We start from the raw sequence: 19,479 nt of genomic DNA, 5'->3' as shown, positions 1-19,479 counted from the left end.
AAACATTTTGGCTATGTGAAAGTAAATGACGTTCAGCATGGCATAAGAGTGGCCAATATCAAATACCCATTTCTTTATGTAAGATATTGAAGAGGGTTGTACTAGACTTTCCTTTATTAAAATTTAGAACTTTACAGCCTCTTTCAGTTGCACTTGCACCTGCCTTTCCTCAAAATTTTCCCATTGAATTGATAGTGAGTCCAAGTGGCTTGGAGTGCAGTCAGCAGGATTCTAGTTAACAAGGTTACAGTTTGTTGCAGGTTGAGCACTTTTAATACAAATATACCCATCATTGCTAATCCAGCCCTTCTGGAAGGCCTGATTGTTACAAAGCTTCAAAACACCCATTTTTCTCCCCACCCTCTAGTCACCTCCCTAAGCATGTCATCTCAGTGCACTGTTAAAAGATGGTCCTCCTCTATGGCTTGTTCCCATTAAAACTGGACATATAATAGTTGGGGAAAAATACATATGTACTTGCATACAATAAACCTGTCAAAGAAGGAAATAAGTTTTGCTTGACATGTTTTATTTTTTGACAAATTCATGCTGGCTGTTACTCCTTACCAGTGCTTTTTTTGTGACTGGGCAGTTAGATGTAGCCTTGTAGTTTTTGTTGCTCACCTGTACTTTCTCCAGTTTGTCTATACCTTCTTGAAGTTTGGTCATCCAGAGCTGGATACAGCGATCTGGTGGAGGCTCAGTGCAGGGTAGAACGGAAGAATTGCTTCTTGTGTCTCGCTTGCAACTCTCCTGATCGTATATCCTAGAATTACCACTTTTTTTGCAACAGTAAATAAGAATTTAAGAATAGCCATAATGGGTCAAACCAGTGGTCCATCTAACTCAATATTCTGTCATCTGACAGCATTTAGTTCTCAGATGCTTCAAAAGGAATGAATAGAACACAGCAATTATCAAATGATCCATCCTCTATCCTCCACTCCCAACTTCTGGTAGTCAGAGGCTTAGGGACACTTGGGCATGGGTTCTCATCAATTAATTTGCCTAATTCCTGATGTCTATTAATTTCATTGAATGAACTTGGTTCTTTGTGTGAAAGGGTAATAATAGTTCCCTAATTGACTACTGTACACTACTCATGATTTTATGAGCCTCTGTCAATATCACCAGTTAGTCATCTCTTTTCTAAGATGAACATTCCCATTTCTCATGATCTTTTCTCATAGATTAGTTGTTCCATACCCCCATATCATTTTTGTTGTCCTCCTTTTGACCTTTCCAATTCAAATATATTCTGAAATGACTTGACCAGAACTGCATATAGTATTCAGGATGTTGATGAACCATGGATTGATATAATAGGATTATAATATTTTCTGTTTTATCATCTATCTCTTTCCCAGTGGTTCCTAACTTTAGCTTTTTTGACTGCCGCTATCAATTTTCAGAGAGATCCATAATGAATCAAAAATTTTCTTTTTGAGTGAGACCCCACCACTTTGTATGCATGGTTGTGATTGTATTCCAATATGCATTGCTTCACACCTACGAACACTGGATTTCATCTGCCATTTTCTTGCCTAGTCACCCAGGTTAATGAAACCCCTTTGTTACTGTTTGTAATTAGCCTTAGACTAGGGATGTTAAAATGCAGGTATTTAACTAATCGAGTAGTTGATAGAATTTTTATCGACTACTCAATTAGTCATTAGGCAGACTGGCTCAGTTCCAGCTCGCGCTGGGTGCAGGACCAAGTCTTGTTGCGTCTCTCCAATTTGGGACCCCCACGTACAGGGACTGCTGCCACAAAAACAGCCCCTGCTTGCAGCTGGGTCACTGCACACAGGGGCTGCTTTGTGGCAGCAACTCCTGCCCTCTCCCGCTGATAGAGGCAGCAGTGGCGGGGGGGGACAGGTGGTACCACAAAGATGGTGCCGGGGGGAACCGTCTTTTAAGCTGGCTTCCCCCAGCACCAGCTCCTCCTCTTCTCCCCTCCCTCTTGCTGCCTCTGACAGAGGCAGCAAAGGGGCAGGGAATGCAAGTCGTCAACTACTCCTTTACATCCCTACTTTGGACCTCACTATCTTAGATAGTTTAGTATTATCTGCTATCTTTGCCACCTCACTGTTCACCTCCTTTTCCACATCATTTGTGAATATGTTTAACAGTATAGGTCCCATTATAGATCTTTTTAAACCCTGCTATTTGCCTCTGTCAGTTATGAAAATTGAACATTTATTCCTGCCCTTTGTTTCCTGTCTTTTACCCAGTTATTGGTCTCTGAGAGGACCTTTCCTCTTATCCATGTCTGCTCACTTGGCTTAAGAATCTTTGGTTAGGAACCTTATCAAAGACTTTCTGAAAGTTGACATACACTATAAGACTAGATTGGTGAGGCATGATTTCTGTTTACAAGAACTCTGTGTACTATATTAGCTATATGACTGATAATTCTTGATTTGCTATATTTTACCCAGTTTGCCTAGTACTGAAGTTATGCTTATTGTAGTAGCCTGAGCTATGAGGCATGGTATGAAGCCTGAACTAATGTACTAAGCAGTCCGTGATGATATAAAGGAAAGTTAGCAGAAATCAGGCCTGGTTACATAACACAATTGCTTACAAGTTCACAGAGTCTGGCAAGAATAGGGTTGGTATTGCAAATCCACAATCATTCCTAAGAAATACAAGGCACAGGACACTAATGTAAACACATTCCAGGAGGGATGTTAAATTTTCCAGACCTCACATAATTTTCTGAGTGCTATTTTGAAACTTTATCCAAATTTTCAAAGTCCTCTTTGAAGTTGGACAACAGAACTAGATAATAGTATTCAAGTAATGGTCTCTCTAATGCAGTGTTTGTTAAACTGTGTTCCATGGCGCACTGGTGTGCTGTGGAGAACAGAGTTCAAAATGGCTGCCCTTAAAGGGGCAGGCAACTTTTTTTTCTCAATAACTCTCCCCTTCCACACACACTTTTTTTTCCTCAACCAAAAATATCCTTGGTGTTCCTCATTTAAAAAAAAATTATTTGGTGTTCCTCAGTCTTAAAAAGTTTAAGAAACACTGCTCTAATGCTATATTCAGAAATAATGCTGACTTCCTACCCCTACTTGTTTTTTCCCGGATAGCGCATATTAGTATCACATTCGATTTCTTAGCTGAGCTGTGCAGAGAAGAAGAAACAACAAAAGCAAGAAATCTAAGTTTTATACTTTGTGTGTTTTAAAAATGAAAATTGTTAGTGAATAAGTTCAGGAGAAAATGAATGTTTCATAACTTTAAATAATAAAATGGGGCTGAGGTTTGACTTGAAGTACAGGTGTTACTCATCTTAATTGGTAGGCTTACAACTTAGGGTCAGCAAATTTTCCAACCCTTACCTATATGGGACAGTGTATAGCACTCCTGCTATGCTGACTTGTTCACAGATTTTTCTGCTAACAGAATTTCTTTGGCTGAAAGACAAGAGGCTGTTACACCAAAGAGATGTTATTCTTACATAAGTTATCTAAGAATAAACTTGTCCTGTGGATTTGTGTTTTCTAGGGGGCCAAGAGCAAAACCAGCCTGCCCAACTTCCTAGATCATATAATTGCTTCTGTGGTGGAGAATAAGAAGACATCTGATGCTGCAAAACGACCAAGTAACTTAGCTGATACACAGAGAGAGGTGAAGGAAATGGTAATGGGATTAAATGTGTTGGATCCACATACCTCCCATTCCTGGCTCTGTGATGGAAGGCTCTTGTGTCTTCATGACCCCAGCAACAAAAACAACTGGAAGATCTTCAGGGAGTGTTGGAAACAAGGCCAGGTAAGAGAAAATAAATAGTCAGGTTTACTCATTTCAGACCCTAGTGCAGGTATTTCGAAAGTAGTATTGGACTTATAGTCTGTAAGCTGCTTTAAGCTCTTCTGTTCCTGTTCTTGCAAGTCAGTGGCTGTGTGCAATTTTGTGTAAAGTATGAGGAAGGGTACAAAATAGAGCTAAATTTCATGACATTCCATATGATTATCTGAGAGGAATGTTCCTAATTGCAGCAGCAGATGCCATTAGGTTAGAAGCATAGACTTAACTAATTGAATATACATTGCTTTCTCAGATGCATTTGGGATGGGGAGGATGTGGAACTGTACTAACCTCCAACAACAGCTGCACATTGTCTGAAACTGAAATGTGATTTGCTGGCTTAGACTCTTAATAGCTTTTTTGCTTGAGAGGAAGAATTAGATTTATATGTAAACAAGAGCTGATTTCCCATGTCTGCCTGCCTTTGTGGTGTGGCCAAGAATTTCCTAGTACTTGAGAATGAGAGATTTGGCTGGATATGTAATAAATTCGGCAAATTGTGGAATGAGCACGTGCCTTTCTTTCCTCAGCCTGTGCTGGTTTCTGGAGTTCATAGGAAGTTGAAGTCGGAGCTCTGGAAGCCAGAGGCCTTCAGCCTGGAATTTGGAGACCAAGATGTTGATCTGGTGAACTGCAGGAATTGTGCCATAATTTCAGATGTGAAAGTGCGTGACTTCTGGGATGGCTTTGAAATCATTTCCAGTAAGTGCAGGTTTGCCAGAGTACCACATTTTCATTATCTTACATCTCCCTCACATTCCCCTGCCCAGTAGATGTCTAACAGATGGGCTATCAGACACAGAATTCAGGCTTACCACAGCACGTACTGAGGGGGAAATCTCGCTCCCCTGGGGTACAGAGCCCCCAGAAGGGTCCGAGGCTGGAGGTCAAATCAGTGAGGCAGGAAAGAAACCTAGAAGAGAAAACTTTATGATGCATGCATGCAGGCTGTCACTTCCAAGAGTGAAGCAGCCCTGACACACAGATTCAGGGAATCTTTATACAGTATGCTTAGACAGTTCAGTTGTGGATTGTTCTTCTTTAACATATCAAAGTCTCAGCAGAAGTACTCTGAGACTTCTGTTCACCCCAGGAGTGCTAGAAGTAAGTTTTTACAGTACACAAAGCCACATGAGAACTTGAGTGGAGAAGTCTACAAGGCAAACTGTGACAAAGATAAGAGTTTACATGATAATTTGTGACAGACTAGGAGTATCCATGAATTTGAGAGAGTCATTTGTAAGGGTCTTTGATTAGAGTTAATTTGATTCTCTCTGTTACAGGAAGAGAGGCCTGGAAAACTTTTTAACCCTTACAGCAGTTTTCTTTAGAGAGTTTTGATTTTTGCACAGTCCCCCCTTTAGACACAATTGGAGTTATTGGATTTTCCCCACAATTCCCCCCTTTAATACTCCTATTGGAGTATTACTCAAAGTTATTCTAGACATTCTTAGGTATTTTTCTTTTGCTGGGATGAATTCTTATCTTAGAGGGAGGTTTTCTTTATCAGTTGGGTAAATGATCCACTGCCCATTCACCCCCAGATCTTTACCAGTGCCAATATTGCTTTTAAAACATAAGGGAAACATAAGGGAAGCATTCCCTGATGGATGTAATGCTTGAGTAAGGGGAATCTCTGAGGCAATTAGATTTTTATGCCAAATCTGCCTGTTCCCCCCCATGACTATGTACTTTTGGCACAGTGTTATCATTCTGGGCATTTACCCACTCCCGCTCTCCTGTAGAGTACTGACTACCAGTAAATCTGAATTTTAGGGGTCTGGTCCACAGGGAGGCAGGAGTTGGGATAAACTGTAATGGTAAAAGGCCTTCAGAGCCTATTATAAGCTGTTCACATATCCAACAGTCACTTGTATTGGTGAGGGACACAACCTTTTGCAGGGCTTCCCAAAAAGGGTGGGGAAAGTTATATACTAAGGCTATTCTGACTACTAAAAGAAGGAAAACAATCCTCATCCTAGTATAGTATCTTAAATTTCTAAAGTAGAAAGGATAATAATAATAATAATAATATAGTAATTATCTAGCAACTAGCAAAGCAGTCTTTTAACTAAACTTAATCAGTTAGTATTGTTTGGCTTGCCTCTGCAGGCACTCTTCGAGATTTCGTAGTCTCTTAGTTCACTCAATACTGGAATGGATTCCCCTTTGTGAGAGCTACAGGGTGCCAGGCTCACCTGTAGGTCTTTGCTGGTACAGTCCTACCTCTCAGGTTGTACCTCGAAGCTCCTGGTGGAGGCCGGTTTGGTAACAGTCTGGTTTGAGAGTTTGCCGCCTCGGTCCGCTGAACCTCGTCCTCAGGTGATTCCTCCGGGGAGGGGTCCTGGGTGACGGGGTCAATCAGCTCTGTGGGATCTGCAGTTCGGCGTACATGACTTGCGTGGATCCACGAGCGGCACTCCTTCACCTTTACTGCTGTGTGGGTGATGAGCAGCAATTGGAACGGTCCTTCCCACCGGGCTGTCAGGGAATTCTTTCTGCGATGTTCCTTCACGAACACGTAGTCGCCTGGTTGGATGTTGTGGCACGGTACATCAGTAGGTACTGGGAGGGCTTCCTTTACCTGCAGGTGCAAGCTCTCCTAACTGCATTTTATGTCTAGGTTTCTTCTTTCTGTGTGGCTGCTAGCCTGTGGGCCTCCTGCAACATTAAACTGCTTACAAATCAAACATGAATTAGATATTCTTGAGAGCTTCTAGGTGCACGCCTGGGGCGTACCATTGTTTTGGGATTTGTGAGGCCACCCCCCTTTTGCTCATGTGTGTCATTTGATGAGACACCTGAGCAAGCTGCCATGTGAGAGATTTTTGGGGCGACTGGGCAGCCATCAGGTGCACCCATTATCCCAGCTGGGGATAAGGAGCAGCCTGCTTTCTCCCAAAGGTTTCTCTCTTCAGGTTGAGCAGCTTCCTGTAGTTCTATCAGGTCCTGCAAAGAAACAGGGAGGGAAAGAGAGACCAGAATCTGAAAGGGAGCCAGAGGTCCATGTGCTGCCGCATGTCTGGCTGCTGCATCAGCACTCCCATTACCCAGAGAAACAGGATCAGTGGCACCTGTGTGGGCCGGGCAATGGGTAATAGAGAGGGATGTGGGTAGCTGAATAGCATCAAGGAGTTGGGAGATAAGGGGACCATGAGAGAGAGCAGAGCCAGAAGAGGTAAGGAAACCTTGTTGTTTCCAAATTTGTCCTGTGGCATGACAGACAGAGAAAGCATACTTTGAGTCAGTATAAATGGCAGCAGACTGTCCGGAAGCTAAAAGGCAAGCACGAATTAAAGCGATGAGCTCAGCAGCCTGAGCTGATTTTGATTCCTGGAAGAGAAAAGAACCTCTAAAACATTATTATCTGAGACCACTGCATATCCAGCCTTTAGTTTACCAACTGAATTTCTTTTACATGAGCCATCAGTATACAATACAAGATTTGCATTTTCCAGCGGTTGATCAGACAAATTTTTGGGGAGGTTTTACACAGTGCTCAAGCAATTCTTCACAGTTATGGGTATGTGCTTTACCATTAGAGGGTAAAGGAGAAAAAGTAGCTGGGCTAAGTACATTACATCTTTGAATTACCACATTTGGGAAAGAGAGGATAACATTCTCATACAGGGTTTGTCTCTGAACAGATAGGTGCTGGGTGCAGTGTCGCTGTAAGAGAGCAGAGACAGCATTAGGGACCTGTAAGATAATGCTGTGGCCTAATGTGACAGGTTGGGCCTTTTTAAAGTAATTCAGCAGCAGCTGCAACTGCCCTCAGACAAAGTGGGAACCCACGGGCTACTGAGTCCAGTGTTGCAGAAAAATAAGCTACTGGACGAGGTGTGGGCCCAAGGGGCTGACAGAGAACTCCAGCTGCAATTCCATCCTGTTTATGACAAAACAGAGTAAAAGGCTTGCTATATTTAGGTAAGCCTAGAACAGGTGGCTGTGAGAGAAGAGTTTTAAGGGAAAGGAAAGCAGATTCACATTCTGGGGACCAGGTCACTGGGTCAGGAGCTAAGATTAAGAATAGAATAGTAAGGGGTTTGGTGAGTTCAGAAAAGTTAGGAATCCATTGTCTGCAATATCTTGCAGTACCCAGAAATTTGTGTACCTGACTTTGGTGAAAGGGTGAGGAATGGAAAAACCATGTGAGATTCGCTCAGGTGTTAACTGGCGGCCATCTCCTGAAAGTAAATGTCCTTAAGTACTGAACTCTTTGTTTTACAAACTGCAATTTGGCTTTGGAAGCCTTGTGACCCTTATTAGCAAGACACTTTAACACATATGAGGTATCAGTTTTACATCTTTCCTTAGTTTTACTAGCAATTAGCACATCATCAACATACTGAACTAACACAGAACTGCAGGGAAGAGAGAGAGAATTAAGGTCAGTTTTTTAAAAACTGAGAAAACAAAGTAGGGCTTTTACAATAACTTTACAAAAACATGTCCAGGTTAATTGATGACCCTGAAAGGAAAAGGCAAAGAGAAATTGGGAATTCTTATGCACTGGAATAGAAAAGAAGGCAGAACATAAATCTATTACAGAAAACCAGGTTAGGTACTACTGGAAATCTAGGGATTACAAACTTATTAATGACTCTTAGGTCTTCTACAAATCTATAGATTTGCTTTTTCACAGGTAGTATAGGTGTATTACATGGTGAAGTTGTATAAACAAGTATCCCTTGTTTAAGGAGGGAAGAGATTACAGGCTTAATGCCCTCTTGTGCCTCCCTACCCAATAGATACAGGGCTACCCTTGGGAAAGGCTTGTTGTGTCTGTATGTTATTTGCACTGGTGTTGCAGAGGCTAGCAACCCCACTTCATTCACATGGGCTGCCCACAATGTCTCTGGGACATCTGAGAGGTCCAGGAGGGGTGTATGTCCTGAGGTCTCATCAGATTCCTCTGAGAGTAGTAATGCCATCAAATTTGGAGCCTGATAGGGGGGAAGGTCAACAAATATCCCTTCCTCTCTACAGAGAAGGTTTGCACCCAATTTACACAACAAGTCAGGTCCCATAAGGTTTACAAGAGAAAAGGGAGATAACAGGAAAGAATGTTCAGCTGACAAGGGTCCAAAGCGGGTGGGGGTGCAGATGGCACATCTGGGGAATCAAGCTGTTTCTTTAGAGTAGCCAATTCTTGCTGCAGCTTTTCAATAGAATCTTTTTTTTGCTAGCCATAATGCTCTGATTTTTTTTTTTTTTTTTTTACTGCCACATCCTCCCAGAGGCACCAATATTCCATCTGGTTAGGATGTTTTTCCTCGAGGAAAACTCTAAGATAAGCAAGCTTTTGTAAGTCAAAGCTCTAGTTGCCATTTATTCTGGGAATTCCCCTGAGTATAGCCATTCCAAATACTCAATAATTCCTTAAGTCTCCTTTGTTTTAAACCTGCAGGCAATACCTAGCTGACTGATCATCTGAGACAAAGGAGTCCCAGGCTGTGAGAAACCTTTTCTCTCAGTAGGAGACAGACTTGAGGGAGCAATCTTATCCATGTTAGCACTGTCTTGTCCAAGGACAGCACAGGAGCCCAACAGTACTACCCTCTCCAAGGATAGCACAGGCGTCCAGCAACACTACCCTCTCCAAGGATAGTGTGGGAGTCCACACAAACTGTCAGCTTCACTCACACTCCTTATGTGCCGGGGGAAACCGCCCTTGCTTTCAGCAGCTGTGCAGTGACACTGACAGCACTGGTGCGGCTGCGGTCCCACTCCGGACTTCACTCACTCAAAACCATGTGCTTGGACTCGCCACCAGTCAGTCAGCAACAACAACAACAACAACAAAATCCAACCCCTATTTGGCTATACCCAGTGTTTTCGTTTTAAGTTTCCCTCAAGCCTCTTGACAAAAAATTTTAAGTAAAAGATGACTCTTACCGCCAGCCGGTCCAGCTGGTGACGAGAACAGGGAGGCGGACTGGGGGATTTTAAATGCATCCCTTACCCTCCAGATGCGCGCTGTAGTCCGTTCCCATTCCCCGTCATCAGCCTTTCCAACTGGAGTTCCAAGCCATCCCACTTCTGACACCAAATTGAGGGGGAAATCTCGCTCCCCTGGGGTACAGAGCCCCCAGAAGGGTCCGAGGCTGGAGGTCAAATCAGTGAGGCAGGAAAGAAACCTAGAAGAGAAAACTTTATGATGCATGCATGCAGGCTGTCACTTCCAAGAGTGAAGCAGCCCTGACACACAGATTCAGGGAATCTTTATACAGTATGCTTAGACAGTTCAGTTGTGGATTGTTCTTCTTTAACATATCAAAGTCTCAGCAGAAGTACTCTGAGACTTCTGTTCACCCCAGGAGTGCTAGAAGTAAGTTTTTACAGTACACAAAGCCACATGAGAACTTGAGTGGAGAAGTCTACAAGGCAAACTGTGACAAAGATAAGAGTTTACATGATAATTTGTGACAGACTAGGAGTATCCATGAATTTGAGAGAGTCATTTGTAAGGGTCTTTGATTAGAGTTAATTTGATTCTCTCTGTTACAGGAAGAGAGGCCTGGAAAACTTTTTAACCCTTACAGCAGTTTTCTTTAGAGAGTTTTGATTTTTGCACAGTCCCCCCTTTAGACACAATTGGAGTTATTGGATTTTCCCCACAGTACTGATGCACCTAACAAAGTGGTTCAGTATCACAGGTCGTCAGTACACTACTTTTCCTGCTTAGAGATCGGGGGGATATCTTTCAATTTCTCTCACAAAGCATTTGTCTTTATCACTTTCTTCTGTGTAGTTATAATTGCTTCTGTGGAAAAATATGTTGAAGTTAGTTTTACCCTTCACACTGATGAAGAATCTCATTGGCTCCATTTTTGCTTTCCCTTGTAATAAGTTCCTAAAATTTTGGGTCTTCCACATTTCATTCTTAAGACTGGTACTTCAGAGCTCTGTAGGTAGTGGTCAAGGCATATTGGTGGAGGACAAGTGTTGGCAGTGTATCTCTGCTAGAATACCTCCTTCAGATGTGGGAAGTTTGGCAACAGGAAGGAATTTTCAGTATAATCTGGGTCCAGAGATGATTTTTAGGTGAACTACGATATGTTGGCAGCAAACTATAGAGAAGGAATAGTGTTGGCAGAAGAAATGTGCTCTCAGACATCTTTCGCCTGCCAATGGTCATGCATTCACATCACAGATCTCACTCAGTATCCTTGGGGAATTCTAAAATGGCCTGTTCTATGAATATGCGAGGTTTGCATTCCACTGGTGTTAAGCATATTGGTTGCGATCTTTGAATAAGAGTGTCAGCCAGATATATGGTTGTCTAAGAAGCACATTATTTTTTGCATTGGACAGCATGAAAGCAGTCCAAGTTGGCAAAAGTGATATAGGGTGGGATTTTCAAAGTCACTTAACGTGGATTTAAATCTACTACTGTTGAAGTCAATAGTAAAACTCTTTGAACTCAGCAGAAGTGAGAATAAGGCTGAATGATTAAGAAAACACCACCTTTCAGGCCCAGAAAAGCCCTGCAGGATGAGAGTTAGCAGATTAGAGGGGTCCCTCAGCCTCTGCTTGGGGGTATGTGTTTCTCCCCCTCCTTTTGATTAGTCAAAACCTATTTTTTGTTTTTGTTTGTGTATTTTAGTAGTGCCTAAGAACCTAAACTGAGGTCAAAGTCCAATGTATGCTGGGCAATATACAAGCCTCTGCCTGAAAGTTTACAATCCTAAATAAATAAGACCAAGGGTAGTAGAAAAGTAACATGCTGAGTAAAATTTGTCTCTTGCAGAGCGTCTGAGGTCAGATGATGGGCAACCAATGGTACTGAAACTAAAGGACTGGCCACCAGGGGAGGATTTCAGAGACATGATGCCTACGAGGTAAATGATCTGAACAGCAGTGCCTGTAGGATCCTGTGATAAACTTGCTTATTCAGAAACATAGTTCTTTTGGTGTTTTTGCCCTATACCTATACTCTCTGATGTTCCCCTTTAGGTTTGAGGATTTGATGGAGAACCTCCCTCTCCCGGAGTATACCAAGAGGGATGGTAGACTGAATTTGGCCTCCAGACTGCCAAGTTACTTTGTACGGCCTGATCTGGGTCCCAAAATGTACAACGCATATGGTATGTGTGAAAAGGTCTGGAGATGGCCCTTTTTGACTATTCTTTACCATATTGTCTTTATCTTTTGATCTGTTGCCAGTGAACAACTGGAACAGACAGAAGCTTCCTCCTGCATTGAAGTATCCTGCTATGCATTAGCTTATATCATAGTGTTGGTCAAATAAGACACTTGTGCCTTTTAATTTATTTTCTTTCTCCATAAGATGCCATATATATTTTTTGCTCTTTAAAAATGTGCGTAAATGTAGCATTACAAAAGTAATTACTATTAATATTCACAAAAATAATACATAGCTTTATATTCAAAGACTGCTTAATGCACTGGGAGGATCTGATAACTTCAGTATTGGGCAACTCCCTACTTACAGGGAATAGTCTCATTGATTTAAATAGAAATACAGATATGCTTAAAATTAAGCTTATTAAGTGTTTCCAATATCAAAGTCTAGAACTGTGTATTTATCAAACTTTTTTTCTTAATGGTATAAAATCATCTCCCCAAAACAACATCTTCACTGTTAATAATGAACAGTTATTTAGGCCTTCAATACATTAAATAAATTGTTTAAAACTTTGTTAGTATCCAAAGTGTTTAAAATTAGCATGAAATTAGACTCCTTATATTTAGACAGAAAAAGATGGACTTTTTAAAGCCATCTATGTGATTTAGAAGCCTAAGTCCCACTTCAACCTACAAACAGTGATGGAGAAATATAGTTTAATGAAATAACTTTTCTTTTTGCTTATGCAAGTTCAGTATATCAGAAGTATATCCTTCAGAACTCAAGTGAATACCATGTGGGACTGGTGACTTATTACACAGGACGAATGTTACTGTTACCACAGTATGAATGCTAATGAGGCTCTGGGTTTGTTTTAGCATACATGTGAAACTTCTGATGAGTAAAAAAAAACAACACTTTGCTATATGAAATCTTGCTAACAAATACAAAACCTTCACTTTAGCAATTTAGTATTATAAAGTGAGAGGAAATAACTAGAAACCTGTAAATACAATCAGATTTTGAACTTTTTTATAAAAAAGTCACTTTTTAAAAAAGCATTATTTTATCTGCCTGCAAAACTAAAGCTGGTTCTTCAAACCTAGCATATATCCCCACCCTCACAAAGTAGACATGTAGAAGGAAAATACAGGCATAACTCCAAAAGTAAACTGCAAAGGTTTTGCTAAAAGCTTAACTTTGTAAGATAAAGAAGGTGTTGGGTTCTTTCATAGTCAGAGTAGGGATGTGACCATGTAACAATATACATGATTAACCAATGAGCCTATCCTATCTTTGTCCCCATCCTCCACTGCTGCACAGGGGGAGGGAGACTAGTGGGAGTGCCCCCACCAAGTATAACTGCTGAAATTTTCAGCCGTTACATGTTTACTTGAATAAACGCATTTTAACATCCCTAAGTCAGGGTTACTAACCATCAAAAGGAACACTAGGCCTAGGGATACAGTAGTTTCTCAATAATTTGAAGGCTTTTAATCAGGATTGGATGTTTTCTGAAACATATACACTGTTATTTCCAATCATTGTTTATGGTGCTTGGTGTTACTCAAACAGTGGAATTAACACGATTGGTAGTGGGGATAATAGAGTAGTTGATGAACAAAAGCGTACAGGTTAATGCTTTAGACTATATGCATTTTTCTCCTTTCCCCACCTCACCCCATCCTGCCAGTACGTTTTTTAACAGACTGGCCAGCAGCCTGCTCAGTCCTGGCTCGCACTGGATCTAGGACCTAACCCCGCTGCAGCTCTGCGCTATATGGATACCAAGGTGTTAGTAGAGAGCATATTACACTTTTTTAGTGTCTTATTTTTTAAAAATGAAAAAGTGAAAAAACATCCAAATGAAGTTTCCCAATAAGTTGAATATGAGTCAACAGTGTGATGCTGTTGCAAAAAAAGCAAATATGATTCTAGGTTGTATCAACAGGTGTGTTGTAAGCAAAACTCGTGAAGTCATTCTGCCGCTCTACTCTGCACTAGTTAGGCCTCAGCTGGAGTACTGTGTCCAGTTCTGGGCGCCACATTTCAAGAAAAATGTGGAGAAATTGGAAAGGGTACAGAGAAGAGCGACAAGAATGATTAAAGATTTAGAGAACATGACCTATGAAGCCAGGCTTCATGAACTGGGCTTGTTTAGTTTGGAAAAAACAAGAATAAGGGGGGACATGATAGCGGTTTTCAAATATCTAAAAGGGTGTCACAAGGAGGAAGGAGAAAATTTGTTCCTCTTGGTTACTGAGGACAGGACAAGGAGTAATGGGCTTAAAGTGCAGCAGGGGAGGTTTAGATTGGACATTAGGAAAAAATTCCTAACTGTCAGGGTGGTCAAATATTGGAATAAATTGCCAAGGGAGGTGGTGGAATCTCCCTCTCTGGAGATATTTAAGATAGACATCTGTCAGGGATGGTGTAGACGGAGCTTGGTCCTGCCTTGAGGGCGGGGGGCTGGACTCAATGACCTCTCGAGGTCCCTTCCAGTCCTATTATTCTATGATTCTATGAATAAATGAGTACTTCCTGTTTCCTCAGCCTAATTGTGGGTCCCAGCAAAATAACAAACGACTAATTATTCACCATGAACTCACTATGAAGGTAGCATGAATTCAGAAAATGCTTATTAAAATTCTTTATGTTCAGACATATACTTGACAGTTGTTCTGTGTTAGCTCAGAAGCTTGTGTCTTTTGCCAATAGAACTTGATCCAATAAAAGATAGTACCTCACCCTCCTTGACTCTCTACTATCCAGGTACCAAAATGGCTCCAGTACCACAACATACATATGCTTTCTTTACAGTTTAAAGCAGGAAAAAAACTTGAGATGTATTTCAATTCTATAAATACATGGCTATCACCGTTGAATTTTAATGCATAACATAAAAATAAATCCTATTTCTGGAAAGAAAATCCTCTTTTTCTGGTCCTGAGTTGGCATGGCCTTCATATCTAAAGATTTTAGACACACAGATTTGAATATCCTGACAATAATTCAACTGTAAAAAGACAGCTGAATAAAATGCCCTGAATTTAAAAGGTGCTGAGCAATTGTAGTTCCTGTTCACATCAGTGGTATTGATGCATGCACAGCATTCCTTGAAAATCAGTCACTTCTATTTAGGCTTTGAAATCAATATTTAGTGCCTAACTACAGACACTCAGTTTTGAAAATGTTGGCCTTGGTCTTCCTAATTAGAAAATAATTAATTTAGATCTTCCAGATTTACTTCTGCTCAATATAAAATAGTTCAGCCTTTAAAATATGTTCCCTATTATAGATTTATTTTCAAAATTGATTGTGTTGGTCACATTTGATGTACAATATGGTTTCTTTCTTCTGATTCTAAAAATCACAATATTAGATGATTGTAGAAGTCAGCCCAGGGAAATGTTCTATTGCCTGGTGCACCAGTAGGTGAGGCTGGAAGCCTGAAAATTTTCTTCTTTGCTGGAGGACTACAGTTCGGCTTTGGCAAGTTCTGAGTACTATGAATTCTAGTTCCATATTACAATTTACATAGTATGATAGAAGAATGTATCTTGTTATATTTTCCGAAGCCTTGTTTCATAGGCAGCATTATATTTGCTTTAAATTGCTGCAGCTCATTGAGTCTTTGTAGTTAAATGCACTTGTCTAATTATAACTAGAAATATTTTCTGGAGAAGCTCATGTGCCCCTTCCAGTTTTAAAATCCACTGAGAAAAGATGTCTGTTATAGGATTGCCAGGTGTTCAATTTTGAACCGGACAGACTAGTATTTGAGCTTTCTGTTTGGGAAACAAATTGAGAAAATAGAAATGTCTGATATTTTCTAAATAAGATGTAATGTAGATTGTGATGTAATGTCAAGTGTGTCGGGTATTTTTGTTAAAACCATCTGGCAACCCTAGTCTGTTAGCCTCCTGTCTTTAGCTAGCATTAATGTCTCACTAGACTAGCTGCTGTACAGAGTAAGGCAAGATCTATACTATTGTTATAACCAGGGCTCGATGATCACGGTAAAAACCATTCACCAGCCCCGCACCATGCATGCGGGAGACCTGCACTGCGCATGCGCAGACAGCCGGTGAACAGGGCGCCCGGCTGAAATCTACTCGCCACGGGCGAGTAGATAAGCATATTTGTTGAGCCCTGGTTATAACTATATGGCTAGGGAGTATGAAGAATCCATAAATCTGAGCAACATAGTTATACCCAGGCCCTATCTGGGGGGAAGAAAAGGAAGGGGGACAGGGCGGCCATTTGGCCCGGGCCTCAGGAAACAAAGGGGCCTCAAATTTTGACATTTTTCTACCAAGTCATTTCCATTTATTATATACCTTGCAGTTATAACAGAGACAACAAAAGAAGCTATATATACGCCTGCAAAAAACTGATTTAAATCATCGTGGGACCTCAGGCCTTCGACAATTTTTTTGATACATCCGAGTTTTCATCTGCGTGACTGGAGTAGTTTCTGTGATTAGTGATTCTATATTATGAAGTGCTGTTTGCATAGTTTAGAAAAGTCCTAATTAATTTTGTTACTGTAAAGTGATTTTGTACGGTCTGAGGGTGAGTTTAGTCTTTAAATTAGATATTTATCTCTGCATAGGAAATTTTCATAGTCCTGTTTTTTCTTATGTTTCTTCGTATACAGTAACTATATCAGGCTCAGCTGTAAGCTACCTGTAGTTTTTCAGGGAAGGGAGTCAGGATTTACTGCTGAGGTGTCCTCACAGGTCTCTGGCTCCATTGATGATGATAACCAGAAGGCTGCTTGTGTGCGTGCTCAGTGATGTGTCATGTCGACTTGTGCACTTAGTCTCCACAGCAGATCCCAAGAGAGCCCTCAAGGACCACAAGCCAGATAAGCATTGAAGGTGCCAGGCCCGTTGTAGAGCAAAGTACAGTAAGAGTTGTCAGTAGACTCTACTGAACCACTATGCGTATGTACTTGCCACAATGGAATGACTCAATCAGTGGGAGGTCCCACTGTCCCCTAGGTTATTCAAAGGCTGTCTCCTCCCCGGTTCTCCCCCCACTCCCCCCCCCCCAAGACACCACCTTATATACAGGTACAAGAAGTCACACCTCACTGCTGATGTTGTCAGACTGCCTCCCTCTGACGCTACTTAGATACCACTCATCACCCTGTACCTCATGGTTTGATTAGATCATCTCTCTCCATCATGCTGTCCTGAACCCGAGTCTGTATCTGTGAGGAGTGGGTACCAAGGTCTTTTTTAATGAGCTAGTGATATCGTGTGCTTTCTACTTAGGACCAGTAGCAATTATTGTTCTGCACCTGGGTCTATTACCAATTATGGTTTTGCACTCTCAGCCATGTTTGTCCAAGTTCTGTGAGCTGGGGCCTGCCTCTTGTTCGCAGCTTAGCTTTGCTTTATATTAGCAATCTTTTGTCCATTGTTAGCTAGGCCTCAGACCAGGCCTGTGCTGCATTGGCTTATGTTTTAGACCTTCATCTTACTATACTACCTCTTCATTCAGTTTTAGATGTCACTTTTAAAGGCTTTTTTGTGATAAACTTTTCAAGTCTGCATTGGCCAAACCTATGACAATGGATTCAATATGGCAGGTAAGTACAATGGAGTACAAGCAGTCCTCCTTGAGGAAAATCCAAACTATATTTTCTCCAGTAGTGGCAACCACACACTAAATCTTGTCAGCGTTGATTGTGCTGAATCATGCATGGAAGCCATCATATCATCTGCTTGTTTCCCTTTATGGCATGTCAACAATGACATGGTTACCATGAATTGATGGCATTAAACAGCAGTTGCACAGCATTTGGACTCTGTGAGAGAGGCTTTAAATAAGCTTGACTCTCTTATACTCACAGTACAGGCTTGCACTGAGCTTAAGTCAATTTAGAAGTATACATGCAAATTTGCATGCATTTTAATGTCATCCATGTGGATGAAACTGCTAAAAATGACCACGAAACTAAGTCATATAACTGAAGCATGCAGTGCCACTTTAGATGTTGAGAGGGATAACACTGAATGATTTGTTAAAGATATTCAAAGGATTTGTGATCAGTGGGATGCAATCCCTTTCTGAATCCAAATCAGTAGTACAGGGTATTGACATTTCATCTTGAGTTTTCCACCAATTGCAGCTTAATATCTCAATCTGATGCAGAAAGGCACTATTGAGTCAATGTTTTTTGTTTGTTTATTAACTCCATCAAATCTGGTCTTACATGTCTATTTGAGTTACTGCAACAAATTTGTACCCTTTTTTGGTTTCCCTTGGGAGTTCAGAGAACTAAGTGATGAAGATCTATATTCAGCAGCTGAACAGTTTGAACTAAGGTACAACAATGAAATTTCAAGAGATCTCTGTGACTAGATTGTCTTCCTGAAATGTATATATTCCACCAACTTTAAATCAGACTGCAAGCCAAAAGAACTATTTCAAGAAATATTCGATCTTGGCCTGTCAACTGTATTTCCTAATATCACAATTACACTACATATTTTTGTCAGTCTCCCTGTATCTGTGGCTTCGGGTGAATGCGCATTCAACGTGTTAAAACAAGTAAAGAACTATCATCATTCTACAATGGGACGAGCATTTGAATGGCTCACAGTGCCTAACATTAACAGTGATGTTGCATGTAAATTAAATGTTTCTTCAATTATAAACACAACAAAGCCATAAAACTCAAAATTAAAACTGCATTTTAACATACATGCTATTGGTATAATGACTTAATTGTTAATAAATAAATGTTTCAAGTGTTCATTTTCATATATTCTTTTGGTTTTAATATGACCCTATAGATGAGAAGTTAGATACATCTGGGGCTGGACTGGGGACTCTAAACTCAAAGGCTACGTCTAGACTGGCATGATTTTCCGCAAATGCTTCTAACGGAAAAGTTTTTCCATTAAAAGCATTTGCGGAAAAGAGTGTCTAGATTGGCACTGACGCTTTTCCACAAAAGCACTTTTTGCGGTAAAGCGTCCGTGCCAATCTAGACGCGGTTTTGCACAAGAAAGTCCCGATCGCCATTTTCGCGATCGGGGCTTTTTTGCACAAAACAATACCGCATTGTCTACACTGGCCCTCTTGCGCAAAAGCATTTGCGCAAGAGGGCTTTTGCCCGAATGGGAGCAGCATAGCATTTCTGCAAGAACACTGACAATCTTACATGAGATCGTCAGTGTTCTTGCGGAAATTCAAGCGGCCAGTGTAGACAGCTGGCAAGTTTTTCCAGTCTAGATGAAGCCAAAGTGGTCTGGGCTTCTGTCATTCTCTGATAGGGCCTGGTTATACCAGCCTAATCACCGTATAGACAGTACTATGTCAACTGGAGAGCTTCTCCTGCTGTCATAGCTACTGTCTGTCATGGACATGGATTAATTACCCCAGGAAAAGCTGTCCTATAGACGTAATAGCATCTTCACCAAAGCGCTACAGTAGTGCAGCTGAGCAGTTCTTGAAGATGCCCTAAGAAAATCCTTTCTCAAGAGTTTACAGTTTAAATAGACAGAAGACACAGTAGTGTGGAGAAGATAAACAAGCAGAGTAACACCATG

General features: G+C 41.0%; 1 protein-coding gene across 1 annotated transcript in view; it reads left to right on the top strand.

Annotated features, from left to right (window-relative positions):
* KDM3B (lysine demethylase 3B) overlaps nucleotides 1-19,479 on the top strand; it is a 145,191-nt gene that overhangs the window by 114,250 nt on the left and 11,462 nt on the right. Inside the window, exons 16-19 of the mRNA XM_075917875.1 lie at nucleotides 3,517-3,783; nucleotides 4,350-4,521; nucleotides 11,573-11,663; nucleotides 11,779-11,909. Coding sequence (XP_075773990.1) covers nucleotides 3,517-3,783; nucleotides 4,350-4,521; nucleotides 11,573-11,663; nucleotides 11,779-11,909 — 661 coding nt within the window. The remainder of the gene's footprint in view (nucleotides 1-3,516; nucleotides 3,784-4,349; nucleotides 4,522-11,572; nucleotides 11,664-11,778; nucleotides 11,910-19,479) is intronic.

This window comes from Pelodiscus sinensis, unplaced genomic scaffold, assembly GCF_049634645.1.
Source record: "Pelodiscus sinensis isolate JC-2024 unplaced genomic scaffold, ASM4963464v1 ctg55, whole genome shotgun sequence".
Taxonomy (NCBI): Eukaryota; Metazoa; Chordata; order Testudines; family Trionychidae; genus Pelodiscus; species Pelodiscus sinensis.
Note: the sequence above shows the minus strand (reverse complement) of the source record. Positions and strands in the feature narration are given on the sequence as shown.